This window comes from Sus scrofa, chromosome 1 (genome assembly GCF_054392235.1).
Source record: "Sus scrofa isolate SSC_HxYL_T2T_F1_AM1 chromosome 1, Sscrofa_HxYL_maternal_Yorkshire_Landrace_v2.0, whole genome shotgun sequence".
Taxonomy (NCBI): Eukaryota; Metazoa; Chordata; class Mammalia; order Artiodactyla; family Suidae; genus Sus; species Sus scrofa.
Window position 1 is genome coordinate 170457794 of NC_139383.1, and position 15680 is coordinate 170473473.

Below are 15680 nucleotides of genomic sequence, written 5' to 3' on the forward strand. Positions count from 1 at the left end.
GCCAGAACCTGCAACTGTATTTACTGAGCAAATTTCACAGCAAGGCTATGCATACCAGGAATTACTGGAGAACATCCATTTATTTTCTCCTTTCCAGAATAGGGAAGAAGAAATAATAATATGACCTGCCAGCAGGATTGCAATTGGGTTACTTATAGGCAACAGACATATTCTTGCCATTCTTTGTCCCTGGTTTCTGGAAAGAGGCAATCTCTGAGTACCAGGAGGCAGGTTGTGCCTCAGTTTCTTTGGCTGTCATACAGCTGCTGTAACTGGTCTGCTTTTTTTCTTGCCCACTTTCTTATCAGAAGGATTCATGATTAATGATATAATTCCTGGAAATTTCTTAAAGCTTCTCAGGAGAGAGACCACATTTAAATGAATTGTAGCAAAAGATCCCGATCCTTCCAATGTTTGGGTCATTTCTCCCTGACATGGGCTCTTTTAAGAGCTGTATACATTCTTGCATTGCATGAAGGTGCTGCCAGGACGTATCAATAAATCATTCATTCATTCAGTCAGTCATCAACAAACATTTCTTGAACACCGATTCCATGCCAGATACCATGTTAGCGAGGGGATTATTAAGAGATTTAAAGTGGTTCCTGTGACCAGAAGTTGTCCTTGAGATAGAGTGTTTGGACATGAAATGTTGCATTTATCCTTACAACAATGTGGGGGAGTACATAACTTATTATCCCTATTTTACTGATGAGGAAACTGAGACTAGGGAGGCCAAATACTATGCCCAAGGAAACATATGTAGAACATACCCCCTCCAAATTTCATTTTATCTATTTATTTTTTGTCTTTTTAGGGCCACACCCACGGCATATGGAGGTTCCTACGCTAGAGGTCTAATCAGAACTGTAGCCGACGGCCTACACCACAGCTACAGTAACGCCAGATCCAAGCCGAATCTGTGACCTACACCACAGCTCATGGCAATGCCGGATCCTTAACTCACTGAGCAAGGCCAGGGATCAAACCTGCAACCTCATGGTTCCTAGTCGGATTCGTTAACCACTGAGCCACGACGGGAACTCCCTTAAACATTTCATTTCCATAAAATACCCCATCTGTAAGAATTTTGATGGGAATGAAGTGCTCCATATAATGGATTTCAAAACCCTCTTTATTCGAAATAGGTATTATTAAAATGAAACTCTCTATATCAGTTAAAGGCTATTTTAGAAGAGTAGAAATAAAGGAACATGGGATTTGCAGCAACCCAAGCCCCAGAATCACAAAGTAGAGTATAGAGTAGTGGGTGTGGAGGAGAAAAGCAATAAGTTTAAAAACCAACACAGGAGTTCCCGTCGTGGCGCAGTGGTTAACGAATCTGACTAGGAACCATGAGGTTGCGGGTTCGGTCCCTGCCCTTGCTCAGTGGGTTAACGATCTGGCGTTGCTGTGAGCTGTGGTGTAGGTTGCAGACGCGGCTCGGATCCCACATTGCTGTGGCTCTGGCGTAGGCCAGTGGCTACAGCTCTGATTCGACCCCTAGCCTTGAAACCTCCATATGCCACGGGAGCGGCCCAAAGAAATAGCAAAAAAAAAAACAAAACGCAAAAAAACCCAACACAACCGCTATTTTCAAAAACTATTTCAATGGATGGAACTCATGGCCTTTGCGATATAATAGAACCAAATACTGTGCCACAAGAAGTAGTTAAAAAAAAAAAAAAAAAAAAAAACTCATCTTTTACCATTAGTCAACTTATGACTTTAAACATCAAGTCACGATTCTGTGAAAATATCCTTACTGGTGAATTCCCAGCGTGGCTCAGTGGTAAGGAACCCGACTAGTATCTATGAGAATGTGGGTTTGATCCCTGGCCTCGCTTGTGGGTTAAGGATCCAGCGTTGCTGTGGCTGTGGCTTAGGTTGGCAGCTGCAGCTCTGATTTGAGTCCTAGCCTGAGAACTTCCACATACTTGGGGTGCGGCCCTAAAAAAAAAATACTGGCCACACGCTAATTTTCTTGTTAGCTGTGGGGTTTTATTTAACAACGTGTATACATGTAACTCTTCTTTGTTGCAAATAAAGATGACACTTTGATTTTTTTATCTTAAAACATCCTGTTTTGCCATTCACTCCTATTACATATTAAAATTTGGAAATATTTTTCAGGGGTCAAGAGCAAATCTGTGTCATGTCTTAGAAACAAATTGTAGGCTGAATAACTTCTCTTTAACTCCTTCTTTGTCAAGAAAAGGAAGAACAGAGTTGATCTAGCCAAGATCAAATGAAGGAGAAATAAGACACATCTTAGTTTTGTATGGCACCAGCTTCTTCCTCAGCGCATTGTAGAGTTTCAAGGCTGGGCCTGAGCGTTCTTAAATATTCTTTAAGAGCAAAGAAAAAATGCTGCTCCCGCGAATGTGAATGTCTAAATACTAATCAAAGCTTTGCTGCAATCCTGCAGAAATGCATAATGAGATTTCCCAGCTGTCAATCATTGTAATTCTGACAGCTGTAATAAGATTCTGGCTTAATACGTACTTCTCAATAACTTGGGCCCTGGAGCAGGTGTTGTCCTCTTTAAAAGACAACTTTCAGACTGTCGACCAATTTCTTCCCATCTGGAAAGGAAGAAGGCAATCCTTCCTGGTCCAACCTGAGTGGAATCACAAAGGAATTGGGGCAGATACAGTACTGAACGTTTTTCTCTTCTACGTCCACTCATTGTTCAAAGGAAGGAAGATTTCCCATTTCAACTGGTCTTGGAGGGCGACGATGTAGTACCAACTGTCTAATCAGGAAAGGCCAAGTGTTTGAACTTGGGAGTTTTACTCTAATTCCTATAGAAAGATCTCCAGAAGTAGAAATTAGTTAAGTGTCTGTTCCTGGTAACAGAATGTATTTACTGCCACCTCCTTTGAGATAATGAAATGCCATTTAAGTTACCCTCTCTCCCTGGTAAATCTGAGCAGAAGGCAAACACTCTTAAGTTTCCTATCATTTTGCAGAGCCTGAAACCATATCTAGTAATCACTTCAAGTCTCACTAGGGAAGAACAGCAGGTAAGAAGCTATTTGGGATTTATAGTACCACTTAGTTCTATAGGCAAACCAGAGTCATAAAAAAGCAAGAAGAAAGAGTTCTTGAGCCCTGTGGGGTAAGTAAGGGAATAGACTTTAAAATCCTGATTTTTATTGCTCTAGACAAAAGAAGACACCTTAGCCCAGTGCTGGAAGACTGAATTCCAGGCTTTTTCTGCCTGCTGGTCTCTGCTGAGCTCAGATAGTTCTGGCGCTCTCTCTCCCTGACTCAGTTTCTTCATCTCTGAAGTGGAGCTAGCAACATCCGCCAGGTTGCAGCATTGGGTGCAGGAGACTTAGTGATGAAAAGTGCCATCTTGGGGCTCTAAAGATGACGAAGACTCACTCTGACGACAGAGAAATATAACACAAAAGCACGACATTTTCCCAAGTTTTTTTTTTTTTTTTTTTTGAATACTGAAGTTGGTCCAGGGTTATGCCCATGCTCTGTTTCCACATCCTTGATCTCCCTCTCTCAACACTTCATCTGGGGTAGCAGAGGTGGGTGGTAAGAGGGAGAAATGAATGAACACTGAATCAGTAATAGCTGAGGTTTTCCAGGCAAACTTGGCCATGACTCAGCAGGGAAGCCATTGAGACCCCTCGCTGTCTACACCTGTTAGAGAAGAGGCTGGTCTGAGGCGGTAGAAAGGTCCAAGTGTGAGGCTACTTGCAAAGTATTCTTTGCATGCATGCGTGCGTGCGTGCGTGTGTGTGTGTGTGTGTTTGTGTGTGTTGATTAAAGTATAGTTGATTTACAATGTTTCTTCGGAGTTCCCGTCGTGGTGCAGTGGTTAACAAATCTGACTAAGAACCATGAGGTTGCGGGTTCGATCCCTGGCCTTGCTCAGTGGTTAACGATCCGGCGTTGCGGTAAGCTGTGGTGTAGGTTGCAGACGCGGCTCGGATCCCGCGTTGCTGTGGCTCTGGTGTAGGCCGGTGGCTACAGTTCCGATTCGACCCCTAGCCTGGGAACTTCCATATGCCGCGGGAGCGGCTCTAGAAAAGGCAAAGAGAAAAAAAAAAAAAAAAAAAAAGAAAAAGAAAAAGAAAAGAAATTGAAGTAACACTGTGGCCCAATCACACACTTCCCTGTGCTATACAATAAGACCCACTGCCTAAATGGAGAAAGATCTTGGTTCCTTTGTCTCCCATCCTTTCACTCTCTCCACCCTCAACTTATAGAAAAAGGATCCCCCTTCTTTGTCTTGGAGGCTTCTCTTGCTATGGACACCTTTCCCTCCCTGACAAACCTGCATGGCTCCTTCCTCACAGAAACACCATCGCTTGAAGGAAATTTTTTTTTTTTTTTTTTTTGGTCTTTTGTCCTTTTAGGGCTGCACCCATGGTATATGTAGGTTCCCAGGCTAGGGGTCTAATCGGAGCTGCAGTAGCCAGCCTTTGCCAGAGCCACAGCAGATCCAAGCCGAATCTGTGAACTATACCATAGCTCAGGGCAACGCTGGATCCTTAACCCACTGAGGGAGACCAGGGATGGAACCTGCAACCTCACGGTTCCTAGTCAGATTCGTTTCTGCTGCACTACGACGGGAACTCCCTTGGTGGAAACTGTTAACCCTTCAAGACCACCATGCTGCCGTCCTTGCCTCCACAAGGGCACAGGAAGGAAGGTATACCTGGAGAAGCTCAGGCTGGAGTCAGGTTCAAATCCTTGACTTCTCTTTCTATGTGTGTGTCTGAGGAAGTGATTTACCCTCTCCCCTCTGCTAAACACAACAGCCACAATAATGCCTGCAAGAGTTAGGAGGTAAAGCGAGATGGTGCTCTTAGAGGCCCAGAGAAAGACCTGGGGCACAGAGGGAACCCAGCTCTCCTCTTTCCGGCCAAATGGGTTGGAAACGTGCTTGCAACCTGCTCACCTTGCTGCCTGGGCTCTTCAGGGCCTTCCGTGTTCGTTGACCTTCTGCTCGTGTAACAAGGATAAACACTGCCTCTGCCTAGAAATCTTGCCTGCGCCGGTTTCCATGACACAGCAGTATCTTGTGCCGTTTACACAGCAGCTTGCGAATCCTCCTCAGATTTAGAGTCCAAACAGAGAACCAGCACTCTGTTTTCAACACAGGAACCTGTGCTTCCTCAGAGCCCCTGCAGCCTTGGCATTTGCAGAAGCCCCCAAGAACTCTGAAAACCCTCATTTCGGTGTGGGAGGGGGGCATATGGAATAGCTTTTATTTCAATGCTTGGGGGATGTACTATCTTAATGGGAGCCCTGGCCTCATCCCACAGTCCAAGGAGCCACAGAAGGAGCTGTACCAGCTATTTTGGAGTGAATGGAAACAGGTGCTCGATCAGAGCCTGTTACTCCCATTGAGTGCTATGCCTTCATCATCCTCAGGAGAAACCAAGGCACAGGGACTGGGCAGTCACAGCAGGCCAGCAGCACACAGCTTGCTGCAAACTTGGGCCTCTGGTCTCAGCCTGGAGCTCCCTCCACTACACCTGCGGCCCTGGACTGTTTGTCTGTAGACAAAATGCCAAACCCTGTGTGTTCTCTATAAACAAGGCTGTTTGTGGGAATAAAGGTGGAAAACGGAGTGGTTAGGCCAACTGGCAGCTAAACAATGGGTAGAAAGAGAGACCGGAAACCTGGTGTGTATGTGAGACAAGAGAACAGATGAGAAATAAATCAAGGTGGGCAGGGAGACAGGCCTGTCAGAGCAGGGGCCTACGGGCAGGTGCAGATGCATGAGATGATAAGTGATCCCCAGGCCACAAGGGAGCTGAGGGGTTTAGGTTAGGCACGGGGTCGGCTTCATCTGTTGTTACATAGAAATCAAGGGTCAGACCTAGAATACTGGACACAAATCTTTGCCAGCTAAAAGTCTTCAAGGACACTGATAGGAAAGGAGGGCAGGCCTATCTTCTATCAGAGGAGGAAGCTGAGGAAATATCAGAGGAGAATTTTGATCATCATTTCATAATATTAAAAAATACTGAATCACTATGTTGTATACCTGAAATTAATATAATAATGTATGTTAATTACAACTCAATTTTTTTTTAAAAAGAAAACAGATTCAAAGACTTTTAGGTCCAGAAGAGATTATTATTATTATTATTATTTTCTTCTCTCATTTTTGGCTGCCCCTCAGCATATGGAGTTCCTGGGCCAGGGATCAGATGCGAGCCACCGTCAGGACATAAGCTGGGTATTGCCCCAGAGCCTGTGAGCTCCTTCAAGTCTTCCCAGAGGTATCCAGACAGATGCTGGGGCTCAGTAACTGGGGCAGAGGTGATGTAACCATGATAGGATGTAACCTGGTAGAAACTTCTCTGCAGGAGAGAGCAGGAAAGAGGGAGGAAGAGGGAGCTGGCAGAAAAGGACAGAGGTGTCAGGGCTACTGTGGGGCTGCATGCTTGCTGGCCCAGTGAACAAGACCATCCACAGCTCACTGGCCATTGTTCTGAGCAGCTGCCTTCCCATCTGTGGAAAGGATGCATCTGCTTTCTATGTAGAAAGTTGCACCTGCCTGAGAGTGAGAAAAAAGACATGTGTTTTAATCCATTTGGGCTACTATAAAGAAAATGCCATAGACAGTGGTTTCAACAACAAACATTTGATTATCACAGTTTTGGAGGCTTTGAAGTCCAAGATCAAAGTGCGGATTTGGTAAGGACTGACTTCCTGGTTGGTAGGTGGCAGTCTTCTTGTTGTGTCCTCACATGGTGGACAGGGCAAGGGAGCTGTGTGGGGCCTCTTTCATAAGGGCACTAATTCCATTCACGAGGGCTCCACCCTTAAGACCTAATCCCTTCCAAGAGGCCCCACCTCCTAATACCATCTCATTGGACCTTAAGTTTCAACATATGAATTTGTAGGGGGGAGTTCCCGTGTGGCGCAGTGGAAATGAATCTGACTAGGAACCATGAGGTTGCGGGTTTGATCCCTGACCTCACTCAGTGGGTTAAGGATCTGGCATTGCTGTGAGCTGTGGTGTACGTCACACCACATAGGCTGTAGCTTGGATTTGACCCCTAGCCTGGGAAGCTCCATATGCCAAAGGTGCAGCCCTAAAAAGCTAAAAAAAAAAGAATTTGTGGGGGACACCAGCGTTCAGTTGATAAGCAACAAGGATGGAATGAAAAGCTCCAACTCGCCTACCTACCTTCTCTGAGTACATCCTATCCCACAACTGCAACTCAAATCCACCTCCCCGCTCAAGAAGGAAGGAGGGTGAGCATGATTTCCTGCCCTGAGGGTGGTGGAGAGAGAATGTATTAGACTTGCCCTGGCATGTTGAGCTGGTCCCTCTGTGCATTCGGCTGCTCACCCATCACCTCTTCACACCACACCCAGATCCCCAGTTAGTGTGGAGGCTGGAAAGTGAGGCTCCATTTCTGGAACAAGTCTTGACAGGATAACACTGGGTGCTGCTAAGGACCCTCTACACTTCAGGAGGGCACCCTCCCCTTACAAGGGAGGATGAGAAAATATCACTAATGTTGATTCAAATATTTGACCTTAGGAGTGTCTCCTGTTGTCTTGTACAAAAGGAAATCCAATGCAATGTAAAGCAGAAACCAAATTTAAGTTACTTTTGCAAGTAGCTTTGCCTCTGGCCATTTCCACTAAAATTCAAACCCTGGGCCATCTGTATTTAGAACTGATAAAGATAAACTTAGGTATATTAAATTTTTTAAAAGTTTGTGGGTTTTTTTTTTGGTTTTTTTAGTTAAATTGATTCATATTGGGCAGCACCAAACCAGAAATGGTTAGGAACACTCCACCTACAAAAGCTGAGGAGGGGCTTATGCAGAGAAAGATGGGCAGGAAATGAAGGATCTTGTCGACTGGCTGCAGCTCAAAGCCAAATTGGCTATTTGTGACTGGTCGTCCCTAGGTTTCAATTTCTTAACCTCCACGCATTTATAGGTGTAGGTTTTGGTTGGCTTACATAGACTGCCATGATGCTAGCGCTGTATCAGTGCACTTCTCTTGTTTAATTAATGTCAAAAAGGAATTATATGCTGGGTTGAAAAGATACACTTTGTTTTTGTAGGAGAAAATGTCCCAATAAAATGTAGAAAGGAGAGACCCCAGCCATGATGACTAAGCAAAGTCTAGCCAACTGCCCCAACCAGTCCTCCCCCATGCATCTGCTTCTGTAAATTTGTTTCCGCATCTACTACCTTGCCTGACGTCACTCCAGTCCAACTAGCCAAGCTTGGACCCGGAAGACGTAGCCCATAAAAGCCTTGTGAAACCCTTCTTCTGGGCTCAGACTCTGGAGAGCGATTTCCTCTGAGCCCGCCGGCGTAATAAACCTGAGTTCTCCAACTCTCTGAGTGCTTGCTTGGTTTCTCACCGGGTAAAAGAGCTGATCCACTGCAGCTGCAAAGCTGCCGGAGCTGGTACGCTACAGCCACGGGGCTGTCGCCAGAGCTGATACGCTGCAGCGCAGGGCTGCTGGGTATCTGCCGTAACATTTTAACTGGACATATGTCTCACATGTCACCTGGTGCTGATGGCAGTCACTCTAGGTTTCCTTGGTGGTTACAAGAGAAGGTGAATAAGGCAGAAGCTGCCTTTTCTCATTCAGTTTGGCCCATTGAGTGATCTTTGTATTTCTTTACAGTGGAATTGCTTAGCCAGTTATGCAGAGGGGTAAACTAGTGCAGTTATGAAGAGCACAGATCCCGCAGCCAGCCTGGGTTTGAATCCTGGCTCTGACTTCTCTGGTCTTATGACTTGGGCAGCTGGTGAACCTTCCCTGCATTTTAGTTTCCTCACCTGTAGCATAAGGTTACAAATGGTACCTGTCTCTGAGGGGTTATGTGAAGGTTAAATGAGTTAACATGATAAAACACTTAAAGTAGTAAAGTAGTACAGAGCACATCATAAGCACTTAAGATGGATTAGGTTTATTTCCGTTCATGCTCTTGCCATCATTTCCTGCTTTGAAAGCCGCTGTAGACAGGTAGCAGAAGACACCACTGTCAGACTAACAAACTGGGTTTGGTCCTCAGTCCCTACTTTCTCACTTAAAAAACAGCACTTAAGGAAACTCTTTTTGTGAAACTCTTCCTCCAAAGTAACTCCTGCTCCATTATACTCTTTCTGAGGATCAGTGCTTTTACAGTCAGTTTGGTAAAAGTGCATCTTTTAAATTTTTCCAAAAAGCCCCTGGAATTCTGTACGTGCCGTCCTCATTCCTGGGTGTCCTTGAACTTGTGCCTAGGTTGGGTGGGTAGTGGTTGTGCTTAGGACCCAATTAACATCAGGCCCATCAAGCACCAGCCCAGCATATTCTGGATGCTCCAAGCAGACTTACTCCCATTCTCTGCTCTTCTGACCTCTTTACCAGTCCAAATCCTTACTTCAGCTGAGGCAAGACTCCCCTGGCCCTGCCCCACGGTGATGGTGATCACAAAGGTACAATCGTTTTTCACCTGTAGTCCAATGAGCAAGGAGAAAGGAATCACACATGATGAGATTTCACAGGTAAAATTAGCCCCTACGTCACCAGGTAAAGAGGCAATGAAGCACGTCCTCAAACAGTGTATTTTCTCTTTCATTGAGGGAGTTGCTGTACCTGGTGGCAGGGGTGGCCCTTCATGCTGATGCCTGATACCCTGGCCGGTGTTTGAATCATTAGGATCCAGGGTCACAGCAGATGGAATCAGCTTATGATAACTTTTTAATTTTACTTAACTTTTCATTTATTTTCTATTTTATTATTTTTTTTTCTTGTTAGGGCTGCATGTGTGGCATATGGAGGTTCCCAGGCTAGGGGTCAAATCAGAGCTACAGCTGCCAGCCACAGGCACAGCAATGCGCCAGATCCGAGCCATATCTGCAACATACTCCACAGCTCATGGCAACTCCAGATCCTCTTACCACTGAGCTAGGCAAGGGATCAAACCCAAAAACTCATGGATACTAGTTGGGTTCTTAACCTGCTGAGCCACAACAGGAACTCCCTGACTTTTTAAAAAAATTAGAGTTAACTTACAATGTTGTGCCAATTTCAGCTTATTATTATTTTTCCTGTAGCCATGAGTCCATTCCAGAGCCAACCCAGGCTATGTCTGGAAAGCACACAGATAAAGCCCAGCAAAGAACATAAAAAACAAGTCCACACTGGTTTCTGAGAACTCCAGGGGCTACTGGAAGGAGACACTTCCTCTTTCCTCTGCGGGGAGCCTGGCTGTCAAGAAATAGGTGGGTTTTCAGGGAACTGTCACCTAAAAACGATACTGCTCTTGTGTGCCAAGCAACACCATCTTCTATAGCAGCTTTTCTGTACTGGCTAATTGCCAATGCACTAAACCAATTATTTGTAGACACCTGCCCCTGTGGATCTGGCTTCTCTGAAACATTTATTTCAAAGCTATCCTTTCTACACATTGCTTTCTCACAGAAAGTTATTCTCTTCTTCCCCTACTGGGAAAATCATTGCCCCTTCAACCATAGAACCTTGACCTGGGCCAAGAACCATCCGCTCAGAAGGTGCAGCACACAGAGACATCTATATAAACTGTGCTCCTCCATCACAAGACAGTGACCAGATTTCCTATATCCCACCTTCCACATACCCTGAAACTGGGACTTATAGCTGTGCTGGCTTATTCAAAGGGACGGTTTTGAATGCTCACCTCTTTCCTCCCATCACAAACTCCAACTTATTACCCGCTCTCTGTTTTCATCCACTAGGGACTGGCTATGCATTAGGCCTCCCAAAGGATGGTAACAATGGCCCCAGAGGTTCAAGCCAAGGATGCACCAGAGGGGCCAGATGGCTCTCTCTTTCTCTGGTGCCAAAATGGTGGCGATTCTCTGAATGTAAGATTGTCACACAGAAGCTAGAAAGTGATTATCCAGGAAAAGACAGTTGTCTTCTCTTTAGAAAAAAAATGACTTGTTATTTTTGGGCTCTGTGCTATTGCTCTGGCTGTTAAATGGCCATAAATAAAGACCATGAGATCATCTGCACAGAAAGCCAAAGAAGCTTTCTGACTTCCAGGGGGAGCCCAGCATGTGCTGAAGTGAAGACCCAGATTGATGGAGAGGTTTTCCTGAGGAGCAGCTGGAAGAGCGTGAACTCTGCACATCTCCTCCAGCTATTCTAAGTCTCCTAGAAAGTTTCTCTCTTCTGTTTGGAAATTCTGCTAAGCTCTGCTGCAGATGAAGAGGTAAGAACTATCTGAAAGGCACCCTAAGTGTCTGTTAGGAGATATTGACTCTGTGTGTGTGTGTGTGTGTGTGTGTGTACACGCATGTGTGTTTGAATTTGTAGGTGAAATGTTTTATACAGGAAGAGATGCAGGTACTCTGAGAAAATTGTTTCTGACTCTAGGCTCGGTGTTAATGGTCTCTGGATGCCAAAAGAATGGTTGTATTCAATTTCAGTTTGTACAAGGACTTCCTCAGGAAATTGAAAGGTGTGCTTCCCAAACTTGTATATGGGCAGGACATCTTCTGACTGATGAAAAGGTAGTTGTATGCATCCTAGAGCCTATTACAGACGTTTCAGCATCCATCACTGCATCCTACCCTGGCTAGAGGACCGTCAAACATTGGCTCTAAAGACGGAAGTTAAATAGAAAAATCCAGAGTCGTGTGACTGTATACAAACCTGGAAATTCGTTGTCTCTCACCAGGGCAATCCCCTCATAGCATTGAGCATCCTGCAAGGGAGGGGGCCCAGGAGAAATGTGCCCAGTGGGAAACCCTTGATATTTGACAGGATGGCCAAAAGACTTGGAAAATGGGATGACTCATGCTCAGGGGCATAGATAAGGTAATGTTGGGATTGCTACTTCAAGATGGGTCTCTCCATTGTCTTAAACCTTCAGTGAGGTCTGCTTCAACACAAAGCTACTGGATGAATGTACTTGGAAGAAAAATCACAGGGAATAAGTGTGTCCTAGGTCTCGGGGTAAACAGGGGCAGTGGAAGGAGACAGAGAGAGAGAGACAGAGGAAATGCAGAGCCCAGAGAGACTTGAGGAGTTGCTGGAACTTGCCTGGGAACTTGCTAGAATCTTGACCTTCCCACAGAATTTAAGTTAGATTTATTTCAATCCCAAGTGACATGGTGACCTCAGTCACTAAGGAATCCAAGTAGAAAACACATGTGAATCAAACCACATAGAACATGACACTTAGCAGGTCCTCAGTGACTGGGAACCAAGATTAGTACGCTGGTTGTTATTAAAAACTATTATTTAAAAAACTGGCAGTTCCCGTTGTGGCGCAGTGGTTAACGAATCTGACTAGGAACCATGAGGTTGTGGGTTTGGTCCCTGCCCTTGCTCAGTGGGTTAATGATCCGGCGTTGCCGTGAGCTGTGGTGTAGGTTGCAGACGCGGCTTGGATCCCATGTTGCTGTGGCTCTGGAGTAGGCTGGCAGCTACAGCTCCGATTAGACCCCTAGCCTGGGAACCTCCATATGCCACGGGAGCAGCCCAAGAAATGGCAAAAAGACCAAAAAAAAAAAAAAAAAAAAAAAATTGCTGAGCTCGTCTATTTTGATAAGGAATTCTATTTTTTTTTTTTTTTTTGTAAAATAGAAAACCCTGCTCCTTCTTGATTAATTATGATCATGGATGTTTGCTGGTTGGATCATGATATCATCATAACCCAGGGAGGGTCACCACTTGGGAGCAGCTTGTTTGAACATCAGGACACCTCCTGAGGAGATCATGATGCTACCTGCACTGGATCTGACAAATGCAGAGGTCACATGGCAAAAGTGTTGGCCAACTGTGGGCCAAATCTGGCCCATGGCCTTGATAAGTTTTAAAGGATTAATAAAACAGAACCAAGGAATATGGGACAGAGAGTTATGAGACCAGCAAAGCCTAAATATTGACTATCTGACTTCTTACAGAAAGTCTTTGGCTCCTGGGCTGAGGCCAAGGTGGCTGTCAGATCACACTGCTGGGTGTGTGTGTGTGTGTGTGTGTGTGTGTGTGTGTGTGTGTGTGTGTGTGTCAGGCACCCTAAACAGCTCTGAGTCCAGGATGCACCTTTTTGTCAAAATCTGTCAATGAGTCTGGTCCAAGCCAAGGGCTGGACCCAGAGTGGATGGGGTGCCTGGGTCTCAAGGCTAAGGCTGGGAGAAGCTGGCATGGTAGATTCACAGACTCCTCTGACTCCTGAAACCCCAGGAGGGAGGCTCTGGCAGGAACAGTTGGCTTCTCCATGGGGGAAGCAGGAGTGAGGTGTTTGGGGACAAGGTCAGGTCTGTATGGAAGGCAGGATGTGGGCTGCAGGCCTGGGGTTGGGGAGGGGAGTGCAGTGTGGGGGCTGAGGCCTTGGCTAGCTCAGCAAGTTGAGCCCATGGAGTGGGCAGGAGAGATAGGCCACTTCCTATAGAAACATGAGCCTTGGGTCTGTATGGTCCTATAACAGGCCACCATGCAAGGCCCTTTCTAATTGGCTTGCCTCTGTCCCACCCACTGTGTGAACACTTGGTTCACAGTCTCTCCTCATTTTGCCCCACCACACTGCTGGGAAGAGAGAAGACACCCAGCCCCCCGGCTTTCCCAGGCCCACCTTTGCTCACACACAACTATAGTCCGCATGTTTGGGGTTTGGAGTAGGAAAGGCAAGTAATCTGACAACTAGACTTCACATCAGAATGCTGTTTTCAAGTTTTTTTTTTTTTTTTTGGTTTCCTTGTTCATTTTGGGTTTTTGGCACAGCAGACAATCCTGCAGAGTGGAGTTTGAATAAAGGGGCATTCTTCTGAAGGAAAAAATCCTGCCACCTTGCCCAAGCTGACCTCCTAGGCCAAAGCATACAGTCATCTGGGTGGCGAAGCCGGGATCAGCAGGTGCTAGGGCCACATTGGAAAGTCAGAGGATGTGCCCTGGATAAACTCTCCATGGCCAGTGACTGTTCTAGGCCCGCTTTGGGGTGGGGACCTATCAGTGATGACAAGACTGAGGGATTGGCAGTTGTCAAGTGGGACTGAGCATGGGCTCAAGATGCTGGGAGCACACAAGGGTACAGTTCCTATGACTCTGGGGATGCCCACAGTCAGAGCTGCTGTGACTGCTGCTTGGTACTTCCTTGGCATTTTTTGGGAACCAGAGAGGTCAAATTAGGAGACAGTTGTTTTAAGCTCCCTAACAGAAGGGCTCTTGTCTGCTTTATTCCCTGCAGAATTTCCTGCTGGAACCAGGGCAGGACTCATGGAAGACATGCAAATCTCTGTTGATGTTGGGCATGTTGGAAGCTCTATTTTTAAAAGGAAACCAGTTCATTTTGGAAAGAAGGGGCCAGTCACTACCCAGGCAGTGTTTGTGGCAGCAATGTATTCCAGAAATTCTTGCTCTTTAAGCATAGTCACTCACTTTTTGAGCCCCTACTGTGTGTTTAACTCTGGTAGAAACAGAGAAGTGTGATTGACTCAGGCACTAACACTCTTGATGAGAAAAGGAATCACTTTCTGGCTGACTTACTTCACCCACTTGATTGCACTAGGCTGTCTGGAAAATACATTTCAAGCCCACTCAGTTGTTTGCCTGTCTTTGCTAAATGGAGGATAAAGTAATATCTTAGGACTCATAAAGTCCTGGGTTTGAATCCAAAGTCTGCCACTTCCTAGCTGTGTGACCTTAGGCCAGTGATTTAATTTCTCCAAGCCTGAGTTTTTCATCTGTACAATGGAGATAATAAGAGTATCCATCTCCAAGTGTTAGTATGAGCAATAAATGAAATAACATAGGTGATGTACCTTGAAGAGTGCCTGGCAAAGAGCAGAAGTTTAATAGAGTTTAGCTAATATTATTGGATTTGTGTTTGTGTGTTCTCTACCCAGAATGCGCAACCTGGAGTTCCTTGGTGACTCAGCAGGTTAGGGATCCAGTGTTGTCATGGTTTTGGCTCTGTTTGCTGCTGTGGTGAGGGTTCCATCCCTGGCCCAGGAACTTCCACATGCTATGAGCCCGGCAAAAAAAAAAAAAAGACAGAGAGAGAGAGAGAAAACAAAAAGAATGAACAACCTAAGCCACCAATCTTTCTCTAAGGCTCAGTCATCACGGAATTCCTCTGGAAGGAAACTTCCTCAGAACTTTTCCCTCTCCTGAGGGTCTACTTTGTGCTCCCATTGTAAACTGTGCACATCTAGTGTTATTACTGCAGTTCCAGTGTTTGCTTCTCAGCATGAAAGAGAGCTTCCTGAAGTCAGGGCACCTTTTTCTTAGCCCTACCCTCCTGGCTTGCATAGTTTTTGGTTGTGTTAGGGGTTCAAGTGTTTACTGAATAAATGAATGGAAAGGTGATTTTGCATTATTAAGGGATAAAGGATTATTATCAGGGCTTACGTGGGGTCAGAGGAAGAGAAGGCATGTTCAAACAAGAAGGAAGGACAATTTGACACAGAGAAGTGGAAGTCTATGTGTGGCATTGATATATTATCTATAGTATCTTTTTTTTTTTTTTTTTTTTTGGTCTTTTTGCTATTTCTTGGGCCGCTCCCGCGGCATATGGAGGTTCCCAGGCTAGGGGTCCAATCGGAGCTGTAGCCGGCAGTCTACGCCAGAGCCACAGCAACGCGGGATCCAAGCCGCGTCTGCAACCTACACCACAGCTCACGGCAACGCCGGATCGTTAACCCACTGAGTAAGAACAGGGACCGAACCCACAACCTCATGGTTCCTAGTC

The 15680-nt window shown here is 45.7% G+C and overlaps 1 protein-coding gene across 10 annotated transcripts in view; it reads left to right on the forward strand.

Moving 5' to 3' along the window:
- The first annotated feature begins 10137 nt into the window (after positions 1-10137).
- Positions 10138-15680, forward strand: part of LOC146406845 (uncharacterized) — a 140999-nt gene continuing 135456 nt past the window's right edge. For 2 of the 10 annotated variants that reach the window (XM_084977431.1, XM_084977428.1), the window contains exon 1: positions 11000-11198. Coding sequence is in view for 1 of the 10 variants with exons in the window: in XM_084977443.1 (XP_084833569.1) it covers positions 11191-11198 (8 nt within the window). In the remaining 9 variants the exon portion in view is untranslated. Of the gene's footprint in view, positions 10228-10999; positions 11199-15680 lie in introns of those variants that run through there. The other 8 variants (XM_084977436.1, XM_084977441.1, XM_084977443.1 and 5 more) reach the window with 7 other exon arrangements.